Genomic DNA, 15,393 nt, shown 5'->3' on the forward strand with positions numbered 1-15,393 from the left:
ATTTCAAACAATCATCATTGTATATTCTCGAGAAGACTTCAAAACATTCGGTAATCTGATATTCTAAAAACAAGCTACTCCACTGTTTATCTTAACTAAACCTGTTAAAGGAGCTATAATCTCTCTTGAATAATTATACATATTATTAAAAACTCAAACATATTTATTAGTATTGTAATACTACATTAATATAAGATGACCTTGATGTTTGACCTTGAAGATGTTTTGCCTAAATAAGTTTTTATATTTATATTTAAAATTTTAGTTTCGTCATTTGTAAAAAATAAATCCAAAATGTTTGTTTCATTTTCAGAGCTCTGATAAAATGTTGGTTTGTCAATAAGCTTGTGAAGAAACCAAAATCTTTTCTCTATTAAGGCTTTAGTTAGTGCTCTCTCACTAAGTGTCAAGTCTGGACCAATAAATATTCCTGTGAATTTAGAATTTCTAAGATTTTTACATTTTTTCGATACTTTCCATTTTTAAAATAAGTTTATTTTGTTCCTTTTTTTCAACTTATTTTCAATTTTATTTGCATTAAGTATGTTTGTGTCTAGTTTATCTGAATTTTAATAGAATTAAACAAGTTATTGAGTCATTTGGGTCTCCGTTTTGATTTGTGATGGCTTCTCAAGAATCTCCACTTTATTTCTTAAGTTTTGATTTTCCGATTCTAGTTTGATAATTCAATTTTGCATTTTTAATAATTTATCATCATAAAACTTTTTAAAAGTTTCTAATTTGTTCTTGTTAACCTTTTTTAATAAACTTTTATAACTTTGGTTTCCAAGGTTACACAAAATTTATGTCAATGATATGTATTGTTAACATATATCATTGGTTAAAGTTTAAAGTTTAAAATTATTGTCAATTAATTTGTCCTTTGAGCAATGGCGTGATAATTCTGTTGAGTTTTTTATGATAAATTTAAATGTTTGAAATTTTTTTTTCATATCTTTTAAATGATTTTTTTTAATAGCTTTTAAATGATTTTTCATATCTTTTAAATCATTTTTTTCATATCTTTGAAGTGATTTTTTCAAATCTTTTAAATGATTATTTTTTAACATAAAATTATGAATAAGTGAAATTAAATCTTCCCATTGCAATGGAATGATTTAATTGATTTTTTTTGTTTGTTTGTTTCTATTTTTACAAAGAAATCTAGACTAAATCTAGACAACTAACTCCTAATTTATTTGCTAAACAGAGCATGATTATAATTAAAAGTGTTAATTCCAGTTTATTTATTCATAACTAAACTGGAGTTAACACTAAGTTAATTAGATAAAGATAGGTGCTTAGTCACTTGCGGAAGACTATACTAAGCAATTAATTGAGTGTGCGGTTTTATCAGAAAAAAGAGTTTTTTTACTTTTTTGATTTTTTATTCAACTTTTTGTTCTAGCTGCATAAAATTATATTATCAGAATTAAAATTAAATTTCCAACAAGATAGTGCTAAAATTATTTTTATATCAGTTTCGGTTCAAGCGCTATTTTGTTCGCAACGATAAAAAATATTTAAAAAATTTTGACTCCCAGTTAAACTTGTATCAAAAAAGAAAAAAATTGGAGTTGAATTGGCATATAATTTTATCAATTCAAATAGAGGAGATAGTTCTGTATTTTAAAATATTTTTATTTTTTTTCATAGCCATATTCGTTTAGTTTTTATTTAATGATTTCGATCAGTGTGCGGTATGATATGGTGTGCGGTTTGACCCAATTTTACTCTATACAATTTAAAAATATAATTTTTTTTTTTTCTTCAATAAATTAACTTGACTTTTCGATAAATTAAATGAAATTTGTTCATTTATTAAACAATCATTAAAAGTAATTTGTAAAAGAGTTTTGCATATCTTAATTAAAACAAAAGATAAGTTTTTATGTAATTTATTTCAAATGTAATTAAAAACATAACGAAAAGTAATTTTTGCTTCGAGTTTTTTAAGTTTTATTTTAAAAAAAATTTTTTCTGTTAGGAGTTGTTTACTTTTTTCTTTAATTTTTTTTTTTTTAAGTTTAGTTTAATCAAGATTTTTTATTTTTTTTCCTTGTTTAAGTTTAGCTTAGTGTTTCTTTTTTTAGCTCATTTCTGAAATGCCTAAATCATTAAAACATCTAAACAGTCATGGTCAAGTTGTGAACAAAAAAGTAATTTGCATGGTCAGCAAGCTTTCGATCACACACCATTCCTGTCCAAACCTTATGGAATTGCACACAATTTTTTTGATAAACATCGGCTAGCAATAAACTGTTAGCAGGCTAATCGAAATTAAAAAAACAGCATCATAATTAATTAAATATCGCAATTGTAACTAATCATCCTCGATACCTACTCTGAAAATCAAAATTTACCACATTACATTGCTTACAATGATATATATTACAATACAGTCAATACTACAGTATTCAAATTCAGAGATCTTCTTAGGGACTTGCCATTTTGCCAGTATCTTCCAAATCACATTCTAATCTGATTCACATTTAGGCTTAGACCTCTCAGCTTTTAACCTCGCTTTTAAATAAACAGCTAAGGTTTGTATTTCTGAAGAAAAAAAAACTTTTGTGAAATTCTGACAATTAGTTTGATATTTCACTTCATTTTAATGTTTTTTGTCTGGGACTGAAATGTTTAATAAGACTTAATATCATAAAAACAAAGTTTTATGTTTAATTGGAAGAAAAAAGTAAGAGTGAAAGAAAAATCTTATATTTATTCATGCATTTAATACACAAGCTGTCAAAAGTTAAGAGAATAACTAAATCTAGACAACTCCTAATTTATTGTTTTTAGTAATAAATTAACATCATTAACATCAATAATATAAATAATTATATATACAAATTAAAACATATAAAAATGATAAAAGGTACATGCTGTCACTATATGGCAGCTATACGAATAATAATAATAATATAATATAAATATAATAATAACAATATAATATAAATATACAATATAATATACGGTTAATAATAAAAATATAATATAAATAATAGTACTTAAAATATTATTATTTATTTAGAAAATATTATTAGTTTTAAAGGATAATGATATTTCTTATGACACTTTAGATTTTTTTCAAAATGCTTATATTTAGTTTTTTACAGTTACATTACAATTTATAATATTTTGCCAATTCTGTTTTAACACCAATTTTTTGAAAATAAAATCTGAAATTTTTTAACATTTTTTTTAGGTTTCAACCAATGTTTACAGAACTTATTACAAACAAATCAGAACAATTACATGTCCTAAGAACTGTCAGAGAGTTCTGGGGAAGAAATCCATTAGTAAGTTTTTTTTTTATCACTCACTTTATTTTAGTGAAAAAGAATTTTTCATAAAAAATGTATCTTTGGCAAAAAATGAAAAGAAAAGAGAAAGTTTATTAAATAAATTAAAATTTGAAAAAACTGCAGTAAATTAAAAAGCAAATTTTTTTTTATATTTCGAATAAATTCCATGTTTTGCATTTGTTTATATATATTATGCAATTTTTATAATAGTTATATAAGTAAACATCGTGTTTGTGGAGATATATTGTGGGGATATATTTTTTTAATAGTTGTAAATATACCTTTTTTTATTCAAATTTTGTTCATTCTTTTACCTAAATTAATTAATTATTTTGCTGTTGTGTTGTCTTTTTTCTTTTATTTCTGTTATTATTATTTTTATTTTTTTATCCATTTATTCAACCAAGAATTGAAAATTACAAGTTTTTTTTATAATTTAACAAAATTAGGTTAGGTGTCACTCATATAGTTAATAACTAGTCATTGGAGTGAAACCTAAATAGAATAAACAAACAAACAAAAAAATTAACAGCAATAATGATAAATAAAAGCATGCGCAAATTTAAAAATTAAATTAAAAAAAACGATAAAACTATAATAAGTTAAATAAGACAAATGAAAAATTCAACACCCGAAAAATTCTCCTTTTTTTGAAAAATAGTTCTTCTTTATTCTAATGTACTTCATTTCTTCCCTCAGGCGTTCACTGCTCGTGCGTGACCATTCTGCGAATTTTATATGTCACAATTATATATATGCCAAAGTTTTTAAATAACAACAAATAATAAACATTCAAACAAAAAATAAACACTCAAATAAAACACTCAATAAAACTCAAACAAACAAAAATATAAATAGTTAGCAAAACAGCACAAATAAAAACTTTACACAAACGAAAAAAATAAAAACAATCTTTACACAAACGAAAAAAATAAAAACAAACTTTACACAAACGAAAAGGCAAAACATAAAAACTACAAAGTAAAAGCAAAAACTACAAAGCGAAAAGGCAAACACAAGAAATTCTACAAAATAAAAAAAAATTAAATTAAAAAACAAAAACAATCTTTTGTTATTTTTGGAGAAAAAAGAAAGGAAGAACAAAATTAGTTTGCAACATACGTACAAATAATAACTATGTTTACGCAAACAAAAAGACTAACACACAAACTTGTAAACGATAATGGATACTGTAGAACTTCTACATAATATAATTAATTTATAAAATATTTATCTTTTGTTATTTTTGCCGGAAAAAAAAAGGTGTAGAAAAATTTGTTACGATTTGTTTTTACATTTTAATTAATTCTTTCTATTATTATGTCAAACTTTTTTTTTTATATTTGGTACTTTGCTTTTAATTGATTTGTTTCCGTAATATTAAATCTGTTTGTTCTTTTATTCTTTTATTCATTTTCGTGTTTTATTTTTTAATATTTGAAATTATCTTTCAATAATTTTCTTATTTTACTTTATTTTTAACAAATCTTTTTTATTCTTCAAAAAGATTTCCTTCGCCTTTTTTTCTTTTTTTCCTTTTCACCCTTAAATAAACACTCCCACCATTTGCGATGTCATTGCATTGATGATTTATTATTATTACTATTATTATTATTACAGTTAATTCCTGGTAAGTCGAACACAGGTTAACTCGAACTTTTATTATCTTGAACTGTTTCATTTGGTCCCTTGAAATTGTCTAATTGATTACTATTAAAATTCTCTAATTAAGTCAAACCTTAGATAACTCAAACTTTTTTTCATTCCCTTTCAGCAAATTTCTTTGGTTAACTTCTTTAGATAACTTGAACTTTTTGTATGGGAATTAGAGATATTGACATATTTAAATTTGTTTATAAAAAAAGAAGTAATTCCATATAAAACATAAATAATTGCATAATATTGTCTTTATACATTATATCTAAATGGAATATTTCATTATTAGGTAAAATAATGCTATTAATAATAAAATTAATATAATATAATATAATTGTTAAAGATAAATCTCAATAAAAACCGTTAAAAAAACAATTATAATTTAATGAATTTTTAAATAAAAAACAGCTAACTAGACACATTTTTACTAGCAAATAATAAGGAAGTCATTGCTTATTATTTTTAGCATTAAAAAAAAGTTATTATTAATTTTAACTTTAATATTAATATTAACTTTTTTTCAATATTATCTTTTGACTGTACTGCGTGAATACAAGCCGCAACTTCTTTTGTTGAAACATTTTCCACACTTTTATTAGTATAATAGTTTTAATAAATCTTAATAAATTTTTTGCTTAGCAATGGACTTGAAAAAAAAAAAGCAAGTATAAAAATTACATTTAAATAAATTACAACTAAATAGAATGTTATTATAAATAGAGATTGTAATATGAAAATTAAAAAAATTATATAACGTTATGCACAAACATCTCTTAGTGTAAATGTCAGTACTAATGTACAACTAAAAGTACATTAAATGTCAGTACTAAAGTTGTTAAGTTGAGTTTAAATTAGTATAATATAAGAAAACTTTCAAAACATTTCTAATAATAAAAAGTCTTTTTGCATGAACTGTTTTGTTTTGAATTTTTATATTTGTGTTATTGTATTTTAAGAAAATTGGCAAAACTAAAAAACACAATAAATACTTTTCTTATCCAATGTGAAGGATTTGAACCTTTAATGTCTGTCACCATACCGCTCAGAGAACATCGCACTTTATAACTGAGCTATTAGTGCTCATGCTAAGGTATTAAAATAAGTAATTTTTATATTTATTTAAATATAAGTATTTTCCATTGAAATTTTGTTTCAGAAAAGCTGCTACAAAAAAAGTCTGTAGCTACAAGAAAAGTTCAACAGATAGAGTTTGCTTATTTGACATACCTAGCTCCTTGTGACCCATTTTCTAGATCTTTTTTTACTTTGTAAATAATTATAGTCTTAATAGGAGAGTTGAAATTCTATAGCTTTAAATTTAAAAATTATTAAACGAACTATTTTTTCTACCGTTAACTAAAAAATATTAAAGTAGATAAGGAATTAGTATAGAAGTCATTGGTGTGGAATAGACTTACCGAACAGCTTGTATTGTTATATTATCTAATATTATAATTAATGTAACCTCGTAATTTTAAGGGCACATTACATGACAAAGACATGATAAAAATAGAATTTTTGTTAAACTGACATTATAAATATATATATATATATATATATATATATATATATATATATATATATATATATATATATACACACACACATATAAATATACATATATATACATACACACAGCCAACTTGCATAGTATTTACCTATTTGTTACTGGAATATTGATTTGAGATTCAGATTTTAGGTCTTACATAAAAGCTTATATTTTTGATATGCTGTTGATGATCAATCTCTACCCTACATTGCAAAGTTAACAAGGCAACTTTTTATTAGGGTCTCTGAAAGATCATTTTTAAAGGTGTTGTGACCCTCAGGAACTAGTTAAGGACACATAATCATTTTCAATCAGTTTTCTTTTTAGCGTGGAGTGTGTATATATATATATATATATATATATATATATATATATATATATATATATATATATATATATATATATATATATATATATATATATATATATATATATATATATATATATATATATATATAAATATAAATATATCGAGCCTTCACAGGAAAGGCATACGGTTGCATGCCTCATATAACCATGCACATAGTTTTTGTTTTGACAACTTGGCCATGGTACTTTGCATGTTTTAAATAAGCACGTATAAAAAATGCACAGATTGAACAAATGTAAACTTTAAAAATGTAAAATTAAAAATTAACAAAATATAAACTGGAAAGAGAAATAAAAAACTAAAAAAAAAAGTACAAAACTAAATTTAAAAAATTAAAATCTTAACAAATGTTAATGAATAAAAATAAAAGTATAAATTAATATGATTTTATTTTAATTTGAAATAAAAATTTAATTTGAAATAAAAACATATTAATTACGAAGAATTTGGAAAAAGTTAAAATTATTTAATCTAAGCTTAATTAATTAACTTAATTATTTAAAAATTTGAAACTTTAATATTTTCTAATGTCTACAAAGAAAATAAAACATTAAAAGAAAAATTACCATTAGTAAGATTAGAATCCTTGACCAATGTTGATATGACAGTTGTAAATTACACAATTAATCAACCTGTGCGCTGCAACAACAACATGGCGATAAAAGAAAAATTATTAGCTTTAAACTATTAATTAAAACGCTTTAAATTAAAAAATAAAATTAAAATTAGTTAAATAAAAAGAGTAAATAAAATTAATTATATTTACTCAACTAGTAAAAACATTATAAAAGAGAGAAGATTAGAATATTGTTTTAGTTAAGTTTTTATTTCATTAAGAACTCATTTCATTTCTTAGTAATTGTCTCCCATCAGTCAAGTCAAGTTCTTTTTGCACATTTTTGTAATGATTTTTAAGACATTATGGACTTACTTAAACTTACTTAAACCTCAAATGAAAAGTACAAACTCATTTTTCTTTATAACTAATAAAGAATTTTGAGAATGAAGAACACACGATGAAAAATTGTTAACAAGAACAAACAGAAAATTGTTAAAAGGAGATCAAGTGATTAAAGCAACAGTTACTATATGATCAAATACAAGATATACAAGATGTGATGTATACAAGAAAACAGTAACCCCCCTTACCCAAACTCTTGGTTGATGTAACAACACTTCCATGCATGTTCTTCATACAATCACTTCTGATGAGTGTTTATGATGAAACAGTGTAAAATGAAAAAACTTAAGTAAGTGATTTTTTATTATTTTATTCTTTTAAGAACATTCAGGGCTTTAATTTGTAGAATACATTTAAAATTATTTGTGTGTATATTAGACTGCTTCATTTTGGGGTCATGAAAAAATTTAAAGTACCATGGAGTCTTATCTGCTGCGCAGACCCCTATTTTATTAATAGAATTTTTTTTTTTTTTCAATTTTGACCATTTTTAGGGGTTGCTCAAGTGCCCCAATTGCCTGAATTTAGACCTTTTTAAGCCTATTTTTGGCATATTTGCGCAAGTTCTAAAACTCAAAATAATTAAATTTTTTTTCTTTCCAGAGTTTCTTCTAAGTTAGAAAAAACAAATAAAAATGCATGGTATTTTTATTTATCTGAAATATTTCATGCAAATCTATTTATAAAATCCCAAATTTAGTGCAATTTTTTCCAATTTTTACGCAACGTAATAACTTTGTTGATATGTAAAGTCATAAAATGTCTAGCGATTTGATTTTATATATTTCTTAATAATAGTGTTATTTTTTACAAATATTATGCAATATTTTTATATTGTTTTTTTGTTTTTCTTGGAGGTTTTTCTTTTTCCAACATACTTCCTTTTGTAATTGTGCATGAATAAAAGTGAATCTTGTCTTTTTTCTTCCTTTCTGGCAATATCAATGTTGTCCTTTATGAGTTTAACAGTTCTTTCAGAGCAATCATTAACAACTGCAAGATTAAAAATAGCATCTTTAAATTTTAAGTAGAAATCGTTACAAGTCCAATACTCTGGCGGGGTTTTCATCCATTGACAGTCACTTTTACTCTGCCCTATCATAAGGAACAAAAGCCACGAATTTTCTGTGACCAATTCAACTAAGCTTGGTGGCTTCGGTCCACTGAAGTCTAAAGAATTGAGGACCTCCATGTTAGCTTTTATTCGGGCTAACGAATATTTATCTAAGCTACGAAGTTCAAAGCTGTATAATTTTTGAGCAATTTCACCTCTTTCTTCACAGTTTTCATCAGCTAAGGCAAGAACAACAAGGTAAGGGTCCAGAAACCATGTGTGCCGTTTGATTGATTCAATGACTGATTCTGCCCCAATCAAATTGTACTCCTTAAACCTATTCATTTGCCAAAGAGCTCTCATATCCTGGATAAACAAAAAACTGTTAAGTAACTAGCTTACCTTAAAAAAATTTATATTTTAGAAACTTTTAATCAAAACTTTTTATTTATAATAGAATCCTTATATATATATATATATATATATATGTATATATATGTATGTATATATATATATATATATATATATATAAATATATATATATAAATATATATATATATATATACATATATATATATATATATATATATATATCATACTTGTTAACTTGGTACCTACCTGACGAGGAGCCACAGCAGATAGTTCAGCTTTGAGAAACCAGGTAGTATAGAAAACAGCCACAAAAGTTGCCACTTCAGTAATTTCATTTTTCAGTCGATTTGTCAGACTGGGTATTGCATCCATCATAAGCTGGAGCTTTAGGTAGTAGATACCTATAAAAATATACATTTTTATTTTTTTTGAAAAGCTAAATATTTGATCATGTATAACAAATTCATTTTTTTTTGCTATGAAGCTATAATTTTTAACTTTGGACTTTTTCCTATCATAAACCTAAAACTCTCTACCTTTTGCCATAAAACGGGCATGATGAATTGCTCCGGGTGTACGAAACTTGTACTTTTCCTCAGAAAGCACCATAAGTGTAAGCTCTGTCAGCTCAATGTAGTCCTTCCTTGTAGCCCCATCCTAAAAGTTAAACCAGAAGTTTATTGGTATAATGCAATAAACATAGGTATGTATACTTTTGTTTTATAAAGAATAATAGAATTAAACAAGAAAAATCTAGGATATATTACTACTTCATAGTACATATTGTATACATAACTACATATTAAAACATCTAGTCATCGGGCTACCTTTTTCAGAGATCCATGGGTGATAATATTTCTGCAGAACGTTATGCTTTCATGCTTTTGATGACCAAGCCATGTTTCATCTGGAATAGTCAATCTTCTCAACACCTTTTTATTTAAAATGTCAAAAAAAAATCAAAGAGCTCAAAATTGAAGAAATACTAGGGTACAATAATATTTTACAAAAATGTTAACCAATTTTGTAAAACCCTACCTGGTTCTCTACATCAAGATCATTCCATGTTGATTTTAATATTTTAAACAGCATATTATCTGGTCCAGAAGTAGCACTACTTGGATAATTTTTCCAGAAATGTGTTATGTGTAGCTCGTTTATATGATGTCGGCATGCAATAGATAAAACTGGTCGCTGAAAAACTTCATTTACCAGTAAAGAAACAGCTCCATTTTTGTTTCCAGTGTTGATTCTGGTTGTATCAAATGTAACAGCTTGTATACTGTTTGTAAGGTCAAAGCAATTCAAGATATCTCTGATCGCATTTTTTTGATTTTCGCCAGTTCCGGAAGAAATAGCTGGAATTCCCAACAGGTGCGTTTCCATGTTACCGTTTATTAATATTGCTAATCGATCTTTTTCTGATTTTTTCCCATCAGTATATTCATGACATACTTTTCCATCAAAATGGAGTTGAACTAAAATGTTCTTATTATTATTTCTGAAATTTCTCAAATGGTCCTTGATCCTCTTTGATTCATCATAAATGACTTTATCTGCTGCTCTTAATGCTGTAGAGGTTGAACATTTAAATTCATCTATATTTCCACCTGATTTAGCAATTATACTATTAACCATGGCAGTATGCTGCCTATGACTTAATCCTTCTCCAACAGCAGTATCAGCAGTTCTCTTGAGAATATCTTTTGGAAGTAGAACAGTATCTGGTTTTTTGACTTTCTTCTTTAACTCTGGATCTGGATACGGGAAATCATCATTATCTTCATTTTTATCGGATCCATTTGAGCTGAATTCACTCTCTGACATGGTTTCATTCAAACTTGATCTCATTTCAAACTTGGATAAACTCCTGTTAACAGAGGAAATGTACCTTGTGTCTAATCCACCTATTCTTGTTTTTCTATCTCCTAATTGGTCTAATAAAAAAGCAATATCTTCAGTCTTGTCTCGACAACTTCTTTTCTTATCAGCTTTAATGATTGCAACCAGAGTATCGAGCTCAGGTGCAATCCAAAAGATCCTTTTCATCTGAGTTAAAAATTTCCTCCTTTTTTCAATTTCTGATAAAGTTTGTCTTGATTTGTTTTTTTTTAACAGTTTCCAAGTTAGGATCAGCTTCTCTATCTTTTTACTAAAAAATGTGATTTGTAGGTTCTGAACATTTTACAACACATCTATTTCTGTTAATTAATTTATTTAACAGCAGATATTTGTTATATTAATTGTTTTCCTCTAATAATATACAAATAAAACAAAAACAAATACAGTCTGGTACCTACCTAATTGTTTGTAATTGCAAAATCTGAAATCCACCCTTCAACCAAGGTGCAATTAACTTTGAAAGAGTGCAGCATAAAGACTTTTCATTATGGCATCTGATTTCAAAGTGTTTTGTCAACGGACAGTGGATAATTCTACTTTCTTTTTGTTTTGGATGCTTCTCCTTTAAATGCAAGAAGTATTGCAAAACCTCTTGCTCTGTAGAAAATTTGTCTTTTGGTAAGGATGACCTGGATTCCCCAACCAAAAAATTTACTTTTTTCTTACTTTTTCCCGACATGAATAAAACTGTAGTAAATAGCTCTAATAAGCATATGAAGTAAGTGTATCATGAAAGTTATCAATAATTATTTCCCGCGTTTTTAAATGGAAATTAAATATCGTCTTTGCTAAAAAGTAATTCGCATAACGTGTTTAAGCAAGTACGCTAAAGTATTAAAGTAAATGCAAAGCGTAAAAATTGGTAAAAATCCGCATAACTATGCAATTTTTTAGTTAGGTTTAGACAAAATATTTTAAGCAAATTAAATTACCATGCATTTTTTTTTTTTTCTATTAACTTAGAAGAAACTCTGGAAAGAAAAAAAATAGAATTATTTTGAGTTTTAGAACCCGCTCAAACGTGTTGAAAATAAGCTTAAAAAAGGGTAAATAAGTCTAAAATTAGACCATTAGGGCACTTGAGCAACCCCTAAAAGTGGTTAAAACTCAAAAAAATAAAAATAGTTAAAACTCCATGGTACTTTAAATTTTTTCATGACCCCAAAATGAAGCAGTCTAGTGTATATATATATATATATATATATATATATATATATATATATATATATATATATATATATATATATATATATATATATATATATATATATATATATATATATATATATATATATATATATATATATACAGGGTTGTTATCTGTCAAATATGTCTGAGACATATTTTCTGCTGACATAAAATATGTCCTAAATATTTTCGATCGACATATTTTGATGTCTGAATTATTTTCTGCTGACATAAAATATGTCAGACATATTTTCTGTCGACATATTTTGACAATTTTATGTCTGAATTATTTTCTGCTGACATAAAATATGTCAGACATATTTTCTATCGACATATTTTGACATAATTTTATATCTGTATTATTTGCTGTTTGATATTCTTGAAGAAAAAATCAATCTAACAAATTTATTGCGCATTTCAACTTAATTTACAGAGTTAAGTGAAAATAGTTTAACAAATTTGTTGCTTTTTTGCAATCAATTATGCTTCTTAAAACTTTTACTTTAAACCCTATAAGCAAACATCATTTGTTTCATAAAGGTCTTTTTCTGCCCTTTTTAGTGATGTATCATTTGATAGTATTGACTAATATTGGCATTTATTGACTTATTTATTGATTATGACTTGTTTATTGATTATGACTAATATTGACATTGATAGTATTGACTAATATTGACATTTGATAGTATTGACTAATATTGACTAGTATTGAGGCATCATTTGATAGTATTTGATAGTATTGATTAGTATTAGCGCTTTCCCTTATTAGAATGTAAAAACCATCTCAAGCTGAGTTTTTATTACTGAAAGTGGTTTTTATTAGTATGACAAAACTTAAAATTATTTCTTTGATTAGAATAATAATACAAAAAAAACTTTTTCAGTTATTTTTAATTACTAGTTGATCCTGAAAAAGATCTCATTATGAAAAATTGACTTCAAAAGATTCTATGAAAAAAACAGTTCACAGAATTTCAAAAAATTCGTGCCAAATTAAATTCATTTAAGCTGAAGAATTTGAAATATTTCACAAAAGTTATATTCAGCTCATTAAATTCATATTAAAAAGACTAACCGGTAAAAATTTATAACTAGTTACGAATAATATACTTTTAGTTATAATAGTTATGATTTATTTAACAACAAAATAATTGACAATTGCATTATAACAGCATAATTAACTGCCATAAACTTGCATAAAATGTTTTGAGTGAAATATATATTGGAATAATTATTTTTTTCGTTTTCCCTTACGATTTAAAGTCAAAAATGGAGAATAATTTATTGAATGAATCAACTATTAGTTAAAAATAACTAAAAATGTTTTTTTTTAAAATATTATTTTAATCAAGAGAATAATTTTAAGTTTAGTCATATTAATAAAAACCATTTTCAGTAATAAAAACTCTGCTTGTGATGGTTTTTACATTCTAATAAGGGAAATCGTCAATACTAATCCATACTAATCAATACTATCAAATACTATCAAATATTATCAAATGATGCATCAATACTAGTCGATACTCTCAAATGATACATCGCTAAAAATACTTTGTCAATAGTATTGACAAAGTATTTTTAGCGATGTATCATTTGATAGTATTGACTCAATACTATCAAATGATACATCGCTAAAAAGGGCAGAAAAAGACCTTTATGAAACAAAAGATATTTGCTTATAGGATTTAAAATAAAAGTTTTATGAAGCATAACACAGGTCAACAAAAACAAAATTTTTTTCTGGTGCCAAGAAAACAATTTGTTTTTTATGTAGGATTTCTTATTTTGATTTCAAATATGCAACTCATTTTTTACCATCGCGTCAAATTGTAAAGGGTTCAAATCTTTAGAATTTGGGGAAAAGTCCCTAACGTTGTCGAAAAAAAAGTTCTTCAAAAGTATGTCAACCTGAGTCTCAAAAGAAGCGTATTTTCATAGAGATTTTAAAGATGTTATTCGTTTGTAATAAAAATAAGTATTTTTTGTATTATTGCTGAAAAACATTTTGTTGACATTTTTTTAAGAGCCTTTAGCTTTTTTAAGAGCCTTTAGCTTTAAGAGCCTTTAGCATTTTTTCAAATAATTTTTTTGCCAAAAAATTTTAAGGAGAAATTTTTATGTTTTCTAAAATCTCTATACTCTCTTTTAAAATACGCTTTTTTTGAGACCCAAGTTGACATACTTTTGAACAACTTTTTTTTTGACAATATTAGGGACTTTACCCCAAATATTTAAGATCTGAACCCAAATATCTTTTGAACAACTTTTGTTTTGACAATATTAGGGACTTTACTTGACGTGATGGTAAAAAATGAGTTGCATATTTGAAATCAAAATGTGAAATGCAATCCAAAAAATTAATTGTTTGCTCGGCACCAGAAAAAATTTTTTTTTTGTTGACCTTCAATTATAATTGATTGCAAAAAAGCAACAAATTTGTTAAACTATTTTTACTTAACTCTGTAAATTAAGTTGAAATGCGCAATAAATTTGTTAGATTGATTTTTTCTTCAAGAATATCAAACAGCAAATAATTCAGATATAAAATTATGTCAAAATATGTCGACAGAAAATATGTCTGACATATTTTATGTCAGCAGAAAATAATTCAGACATAAAATTATGTCAAAATATGTCGATAGAAAATATGTCTGACATATTTTATGTCAGCAGAAAATCATTCAGACATAAAATTATGTCAAAATATGTCGACAGAAAATATGTCTGACATATTTTATGTCAGCAGAAAATAATTCAGACATAAAATTATGTCAAAATATGTCGACAGAAAATATGTCTGACATATTTTATGTCAGCAGAAAATAATTCAGACATAAAATTATGTCAAAATATGTCGACAGAAAATATGTCTGACATATTTTATTTCAGCAGAAAATAATTCAGACATAAAAATATGTCAAAATATGTCAATAGAAAATGTCTGACATATTTTATGTCAGCAGAAAATAATTCAGTCATAAAAATATGTCAAAATATGTCGATAGAAAATATGTTTGACATATTTTATGTCAA

At 25.2% G+C, this 15,393-nt stretch overlaps 2 protein-coding genes across 2 annotated transcripts in view; one reads left to right on the plus strand and one right to left on the minus strand.

Moving 5' to 3' along the window:
- The window catches only part of LOC136089457 (nuclear cap-binding protein subunit 1-like), a 151,507-nt gene that overhangs the window by 118,591 nt on the left and 17,523 nt on the right, over window positions 1–15,393 (plus strand). Inside the window, exon 22 of the mRNA XM_065815467.1 lies at window positions 3,209–3,302. Coding sequence (XP_065671539.1) covers window positions 3,209–3,302 — 94 coding nt within the window. The remainder of the gene's footprint in view (window positions 1–3,208; window positions 3,303–15,393) is intronic.
- On the minus strand, window positions 8,674–11,121 carry LOC136090368 (uncharacterized). The gene is made up of 5 exons (XM_065816959.1): window positions 10,309–11,121; window positions 10,098–10,202; window positions 9,807–9,927; window positions 9,517–9,671; window positions 8,674–9,264 (listed from the first exon to the last, which is right to left on the minus strand). The coding sequence occupies exons 1-5, from the start codon at window positions 11,119–11,121 to the stop codon at window positions 8,674–8,676; spliced, it is 1,785 nt and encodes a 594-aa protein (XP_065673031.1).

The sequence above is a fragment of the Hydra vulgaris genome, chromosome 13, assembly GCF_038396675.1.
Source record: "Hydra vulgaris chromosome 13, alternate assembly HydraT2T_AEP".
Lineage (NCBI taxonomy): Eukaryota > Metazoa > Cnidaria > Hydrozoa > Anthoathecata > Hydridae > Hydra > Hydra vulgaris.